Source organism: Carlito syrichta, unplaced genomic scaffold, assembly GCF_000164805.1.
Source record: "Carlito syrichta isolate Samal-C Ts95f unplaced genomic scaffold, Tarsius_syrichta-2.0.1 Scaffold302919, whole genome shotgun sequence".
In the NCBI taxonomy this organism is placed as follows: Eukaryota; Metazoa; Chordata; class Mammalia; order Primates; family Tarsiidae; genus Carlito; species Carlito syrichta.
The window spans coordinates 318,584-326,255 of record NW_007247015.1 but is presented as its reverse complement, the minus strand read 5'-3'; the positions used below and the strand labels follow the sequence as shown (position 1 = coordinate 326,255).

General features: G+C 54.6%; 1 protein-coding gene across 2 annotated transcripts; it reads left to right on the top strand.

Annotated features, from left to right (window-relative positions):
- Positions 1 to 505: 505 nt before the first annotated feature.
- Positions 506 to 6,236, top strand: DMBX1 (diencephalon/mesencephalon homeobox 1). 2 transcript variants are annotated; one of them, XM_008057289.1, is made up of 4 exons: positions 506 to 668; positions 2,838 to 3,016; positions 3,303 to 3,651; positions 4,373 to 6,236. In XM_008057289.1, exons 1-4 carry the CDS (start codon positions 515 to 517, stop codon positions 4,810 to 4,812), a joined length of 1,122 nt encoding a protein of 373 aa, XP_008055480.1. In that variant the 5' UTR covers positions 506 to 514; the 3' UTR covers positions 4,813 to 6,236. The 2 variants fall into 2 exon arrangements, with proteins under 2 accessions (XP_008055480.1, XP_008055479.1); XM_008057288.1 differs by having other exon boundaries at positions 515 to 666; positions 2,821 to 3,016; positions 4,373 to 4,812.
- The last annotated feature ends 1,436 nt before the right edge of the window (positions 6,237 to 7,672 follow it).

The following is a 7,672-nucleotide window of genomic DNA, read 5'->3' as shown; positions in this document are numbered from 1 at the left end:
AGTAATTGAATTAAGAGATGATTGCATGAAGCAACAAATGAATTTGTAAATCACAATGACTATTGTTTTTGAGCACACACTGTGTGTCAGGCCCTATTGTAAGGACTTCTCTTAATCCTTGCAACAACCCCATAAGATAGGTACAATTATTAGCCCCATTTTGCAGATGGAGAAACTGAGGGTCACAGCAGTGAAGGCCCAAAGTCACAAAACTCCTGAGTGGCAGAGTTAAGATTTCAGCCCAGACAGTCTGACTTGAGACCAGAGTCTTAAACCGTACAGTGGTCCTGCTGAGAAAATCAGTGAATGAGTGGGTGAATGAAGGAGTAAATGCAGGAGCCCTCACACTCTAAGCCATGGGCAAGACAGGCCACTTTCTGATGAGATAGTTTCTGCCCCATCAGAAGGTGGGCGTTCAGGGTCTGGACTGGGAATGGATCTCCCCCAAGGTAGAATCTGATGGTCTTGTCTCATGTCTCCTCTACCTCTTCTCTGTCTGTAGGCGGATGCCGCCATGCAGCACTACGGGGTGAACGGCTACTCGCTGCATGCCATGAACTCTCTCAGCGCCATGTACAACCTGCACCAGCAGGCAGCCCAGCAGGCCCAGCATGCCCCCGACTACCGGCCTTCAGTGCATGCGCTTACACTGGCCGAGCGCCTGGCTGGTAAGGGCCGTGGGGACGGGACCATGGGGACGGGACCATGGGGACAGGACTGTGAGGACTAGGGGAGGAGGAGAGGGCTGGGAGAGGGAGCTCCCGAAGGTAGAAAGGGGAGGGAGCACTGGGCAAGCTTGTTCTGGGCTGCTCAGAAAGACTAAGGTCACTTAGCAATACAGAGAGATGTCAATTCAAAATCTATGTATATTCGGAGCAGCCTTTGTTTGCCAGTGCTGTTCAGGGCTCTGCAACTGCCCTATGCCTTCAGATTCTCATAACAAGCCTGTGAGGGAAGTATCCATTAGCCCCGTCTCACAGATGAAGAAACTGAGGTAGGAGGGTAAGGGGCTAGTCCAGAGTACTATGGCTGGGAAGTAGTTGGAGAACACCTGGAATGCCCAGCGGATGAGATTTCAGGCACAGGGAGTTATAGATAACAATGGTGGCTCCCATGTTTTGAACATCAGTTGTGGGCCTGGCACTGTGTGTGGCTCTTTCTTTCTGTGTGCATTAAATTATTCTATCCCAATAAAGAGAGGTTATTATCTCCATTTTATGGACAAGGAATTTGAGGCTCAAAGAGGTGAAATCTGGAGTGGGGTTGGAATAGGACATGGCTAAAAATATGAGCGTTGGAGTCACAGATGTGCAGTCAGTGCAGGGTCTGCTTATTCAACGCTCTTCTCTGGGCCTCAGTTTCTCCTTTTGTAAAAAGGAGACAGTGGCAACGCCTATTCCATGGGATGGTTGGGAGGTTATTTGAGGTAACACATGCAAAGTATTCACCAGAGCCTGGTAGATGCTCAGAAGTCATTATAACCCAAGGCCCAGGTAAGTACCCATGGGGGAGCTGCAGCCTGGTCCTGGCCACTGATTGCTTTCCTGCCCTGCCAGCCTCTTGGTGGGTGTGAGAAGGATTCAATGAGCTTGATTTCCTGGCAGGTGATGCCACTCACCCCATTCTGTCCTAGGCCAAGCCTCGAGCAGCTGTGCCAGGCAGCCCTCAGAAGACTTCAGGGAACTCCTAGGGAGACCAGGTGCCCACAGACCCATGAGAGGGCACAGCAGGAGTGTGGCCAGGGTCAAATGGTGGGGCAGCTTAGAGCAGCAGAATCATCCATTGTAGTCAGGGAGGGCTTTCTGCAGCCCATGGGGCAAGAACCAGGCCTCAAAGGGGCATGGCACAGAAGGGGGACCAGCCTGAGCCCAGGCACAGAAATGGGACAGGATCTGAGGACCTTCCTGGGTAAGGGAGCTGGCTTGGCAGGGAAGGTGCACCCTACCCCAGGGTGACCAGCCTGAGCTCAGGGCTTGCTCAGGACTGGGATTAAGGGCAGTTTGTGAGGGGCTCAGAGCTTCCTTTTTAGCCTGAAGGAGGAGTATCCCAAAGTCTGGGACCTCCTGGACAACCAGTTGCCTCTTTCTTCCCATTTAGGGTGTGGTAAATGACTCTTCAATCCCTAGAGTGCAGAGGAAGGACGCTGGCAGCCATATGCAGAGCCTGAGACAGCTTGGGTTCCCTTCAGTTTAGACAGGACAGGATCCACTTATGAGGTGATGGGAGATAAGTTACTGTCCTTTCTCCAGTGGCTACATCAGACTCATTGGCCAACTGGGATGAGGTTTACATGCAGAGGACAGAGAATCAGATGCCAGTGAACTGTCTTCCCAGTTAGACCTCCCCCAGACCTTGAGATGAGTGCCAACCCACAGTCTAGCTTCTCATGGTCAGGGGCCAGTATTCTGATGCTAAAGAAGTCTTAGTAGCCAGAGTCTAAGGGCCTTTGGGACATAGACATAGATTCTCAGCATCTTGTAGTCTCAGAATATCATACTCATAGTGTTCATCTTAGGGAAATATCTGCCTACCCATTCCCAATGCCAGATAAGGAAGACCCTCCTATAGTCACCTGACTGACAGCCGTTCATGGAGCTGAGCTAGACCTTTGTGGTCCTAATCAGGAACGATAGGGTGGAGAGTGCTTGAAAACTCAGCCATATGGAGATGGGTCAGGTGATTTCCAAGGGCAAAGAGCAAAGTGCAGAGGGCCAGGGAACAGCTTCGGAAGCAGCCTGGGCGTCCACAAAGGGTCAGAGCAGGATGAGATTCAAACCTATTTCCCATAATTAAATGGGCCCCCCTCTCCTTGCCCTCCAACGGCTGTACATTTCAAGACATCATTTTGGAGGCCCGCTATGGCTCCCAGCACCGCAAACAGCGTCGCAGCCGCACAGCATTCACGGCTCAGCAGCTCGAGGCCCTGGAAAAGACCTTCCAGAAGACTCACTACCCAGATGTGGTGATGCGTGAGAGGCTGGCCATGTGTACCAACTTGCCTGAGGCCCGGGTGCAGGTAGGACCCAGCTCCCCTAGCTAGGCCTTGCAGACAAGAACCAGCCCATCAGTCTGGATCCACATTGTCCAGGAGCCAGCATTTCATCCCTCATGCCAAAGTGCAACTGACATCGCCATCAAAGTCTTCAGTGATATCAGTGGGAGCTTTGGGAGGGAATTAGCGTGTTTGTTTTCTAGAGGGATGGGAGCATCACTGTCAGGTACATCCTCTCCCAGGGTAACCTGTTTCACAATAACCCCACTTCTTTCTTCCCCACCTCTGATGACTACCTTCCTGTCCCCAGGTGTGGTTCAAGAACCGCCGGGCCAAGTTCCGGAAGAAGCAGCGCAGCTTGCAGAAAGAACAGCTCCAAAAGCAGAAAGAGGCTGAGGGCTCCCACGGGGAAGGCAAGACGGAGGCTCCAACCCCAGACACCCAGCTGGAGACGGACCAGCCCCCTAGTCTGCCCAGTGGCGACCCCCCTGCTGAGCTTCACCTGAGCCTGTCTGAGCAATCAGCCAGTGAGTCAGCCCCCGAGGATCAGCCTGACCGTGAGGAAGACCCCCGGGCAGGGGCCGAGGACCCCAAAGCTGAGAAGAGCCCTGGGGCTGAGAGCAAGGGACTGGGCTGCAAGAGGGGCAGCCCCAAAGCAGGTGAGGCCCGGGAGGTGTTGTGGGAGGGCGGAGACCGACAGGGGCTGAGCTGGGTGTGCAAGGTGGAGGAGGGGTATTCAACAACTGATACTCAGGGGCATGACCGATGAGAAAAGACTGGCCAGAGCAGGTCCGAGTCAGGTGTTCACCCTGTAGTTACTGAGTTATGGGAAGGTCTAGGAGGTTCTGTAGGAGGGGTTGGGTCTTGGGGTGGAGAACTCAGGGACAAAGTTATTTATCAACTGCTGGGAAGTATTCTAACAATCAGTAAGGCCGTACTGGGACATACTGGGTGAATACCATGTCAGTACCAGAGATTCCCACAAGCAGCAGAGATTTGGAGCATGTTCCCTAGGGAACAGAGCTGTGGTGTGAGGCACATATCAGACACAAACCCCAAGCCAGGGAGGACATAGGGACTGTGAGATAAGAGCCGGGGGAAGGGAATGGGAGCTGTAGACAGGAGAGGAGGAAGGGGAGGCGATAACCCTCGAAAAGCAAAAGGGGCTCCACCAGGACAGACATGGGGACTTTGCAAGGTCCCTAGAGCTTTCAGGAAGCCTGGATACTTCACTCCCAGGATTCTGGGCAATGCTTCCAGGATGTATGGCTGAGATGGGATCTTATCTGTAATGCCAAGGGGGTGGGGATGCTGAGGGTACCCTTCCCAGCAGGCCAATCCCGTGTCCTGAGTACTTGGTTCTTGGTTCTCTGCTTGCAGATTCCCCAGGCAGCCTCACCATAGCTCCCGCAGCGCCAGGGGGCGGCCTCCTGGGCCCCTCCCACTCCTACTCCTCATCCCCGCTGAGCCTCTTCCGTCTGCAGGAGCAATTCCGCCAGCACATGGCGGCCACCAACAACCTGGTGCACTACTCATCCTTTGAAGTGGGGGGCCCGGCACCTGCTGCTGCCGCTGTGCCCTACCTGGGAGTCAACATGGCCCCGCTGGGCTCACTGCACTGCCAGTCCTACTACCAGTCCCTGTCAGCAGCTGCTGCTGCCCACCAGGGTGTGTGGGGGTCCCCACTGCTGCCCGCACCCCCTGCAGGCCTGGCACCTGCCTCGGCTGCCCTGAACAGTAAAACTACAAGCATCGAGAACCTGCGGCTCCGGGCCAAGCAGCACGCGGCCTCCCTGGGACTCGATACGCTGCCCAACTGACCGTCTCCAACCCAGCCAGGGGTCTTGGGTCCCCCCTCCTAGCCCATGGCTATCCCCAGATGGCTCTGAAGGAGTTAACTTGAGCCCAGGGATCCTGGGACCTGGCATCTGGTTCCCTGTTCCCCTTCCCCAGACCCCAGCCCGAGGTGAAGCCCACAACTACACACCCTCTGCATGGCCCTGCTTGGACCCCGTGGAGGCTGAATGGGGAGGAGGTGAGAGGCGGGGTGCCCTGGCTTCCCTTGGGGAAGTGAGAGACTCTCACTGGCTAGATCCTCACCTTGATGTCACCTCCTCCCTTCCCTCCCTCCCTTTCTGCCCTCTAGTAAGTCGATGTGTGGAATGTGAGATATAAATATAATTATATAAAGCTATATTTTCAGGCACCTGCCTGCCCCAGGCCCCCTGCCCCACTCCCCTTTCTCCACGGCCACCCTGGCCTGCACCTCCAGCTTCCGTAGCTTCCCAGACTCCCTTCTCTCTCTGCTTCTCTCTCTCTCCTTTCCTTCTTCCCTTGACCTCCTCTCCCTGCCTCTGTCCTGGTCCCTTTGCGCCTCTCTGCCCAGCCTCTGTCTCCCCCACCCTTGATCTTTCTCTCATGTCTCTTCCCCTATCCCTGGTTTCTTCCTTTGGTGCTGGTTGTGTTGGTGTCGTCCATTTCCCAGCAGTGTTTGGTTTGGGGTTGTGATTTTTTTGGTTTTAGTAATTTTGCTTCTTCCTGTTGCTCTCCTTCTCTCCCCCCGACCCCCTTGCGTGTCTGCTGTCTCCTCCCCGCACCTGCACTCTCTTTAGGCTGCTGTTCCTTCCCGTGCCCAGTAGAGGCAACGAGGCCCTAGCTGGAGACCTTGCAGCCCTGGAGCTGCCGGCAGGGGATGCCACAGGCTCCCACTCCCACCCTCCCTCAGGTCGGACATTTGGTAGGAGTCAGGAGTTACGTTCTCTTCTCTCTTCTCAGTCTTGAGGTCACCATTCTCAAGACTGAGGAGGCAACGTCAGGCCAGGCAGGTGGCAGAATGGCCGCCATCACTGCCTGCAAGCCCTCCAAGGACAGAGGCCTGGTGTCAGCGTTCAGCCAGGACTGACTGTGGGCTCTAGAGTTCTCTTTGGTGAGACTTCCCTGGTTGCAGGGAGGCAGCAGGGGGAGAGGCCTCTCAGAGAACAGGGCTGGTGCTTCTCTCTCGCAACCCAGCCCCCAGGTTCAGCCGCTACGGTCCATCCCAGAACGAAGGTTGACCTTTGCTCCTGATCACAGTGAGTGAAACCACACAGCACCGTGTGGGCTCGGGGTTCTGTTGGCTTCCTGTCTCAGAACCAGTTGTTGAAGTAAGGGTTCTTGTCCAGCTAGTCACTGGCATGGAGAAGTGTGCTCCTGTTAATGGTCCAGAAACCCAGCTCAGCAAACTGCCTTTCAAAACTGTGTGACCTTGGGCAGGCCTGTAGCCTCTCTCGACTCATTTTCCCACCTGGGTTAGATGGCCTGTGAGGTTCTGCTCTGCTTTACACTTTGCATTCTGTGCTCACAACCTTGCAGGAGAGAAGTTTTTACTTAAATGAACAATGACAACAAAAGGCTTTCAGAAGCACAATGTATGTATTAGAAAATTACTGTTGCCTTGCTGTGAAGCAAAGGCTGTTGTACACACAAGCCTTTCTGTGGATACTGCCTCAGTCTCCCCATACGTATAATGAATCCCCTCTAGCTCAGACAATCTGGATTTGATCTTGCTTTTCTTGAGTTCCAGTGCCAGCCTCTAAGGTCACCCCGTTTCCATGCCTTTGCATGTTCTCAGGAGCTTGGGGCAGGGGAAGGGGCAGCTTGGACAGATTCCTGGTCATGCTCCACAGCCCTCTGTGGTTTACCACTGAACACTCCAACCCCTGCTTAAACCAGGGTGAAGACTCCTAAGGCTTGTCTCCTCTCCCAGTGGGAAAAGGGTTCTGCTGGTGCCCTGGTGGGACTGGTTTGCAGAACACCAATTCCCATCACCCTTGGAGCGGAGGTCAGTCTGGGCTGGGGTAGATGGAGAAGGCTTTGGACAGGAAAAAGGTGAGGGAGATGGTAGTCTGACCAGGAAAACCATTGGAACAAAGCAATGGAGGTGAGACTAAGTGGACCATGGGAAGGGGATGGCTGGCTTCAGGAGAGGTGGGGCTGAGGGGCCTGGAATCCTGGCTAAAGACCTCACCTCCACGTGGCAAGCACCAAGACAGGCCATGGAGGATTTCTGAACCCTTGGGTGTCTTCCTGGAGTCTGGAGTTTGGAAAGTGAATCCAACAGTCATGGGAGCATGAGCGAAGGAGAGACTGAGGCAGGGCTATGGGAGTTTGACGAAGACTCTGGAAAGAATGGAGTTTTGAATTTTGGAGGTGTCCTATGGCCCATGGCCCGTCGACTGTTCTCTGAGATCAGCTCCAGAAAGTTCTGGTTCTTCAATAAAAAGTGTCCTCTGGACCAGGCATGGGGAGCTGAGGCTTTCATCTGCCCCTGGGTTCAGTGACTGTCACTGGGCTTTGGAATCCAACAGACCTACACACTACCACCTCCTCTAGGAAGCCTCTCCGACCTCCATCTGGAGTCATGTTCTGCCACCCACCTTAGGCTCAGCCCAGCTTCCCTCAGATCTATGTCATCACTTCTCCCATTCAACTGGCACAAACCCACAAGCCCAGAGCAGGCAGGGAAGATATATGTGGTCCCTGCCCTTGGGCAGCTCTCAAGCTAGTTTAGGCAGCTGCCTCAGGTACTGGACGCAGCTAGGGAGCAGGAGGAGTGCACACCTGTGAACGGTACTGTGCGTCTCCTCAGGAGGCACAGGGATGGGCTGGGTGGGCCCACCGCACCTGACGCTGGGGCCACAG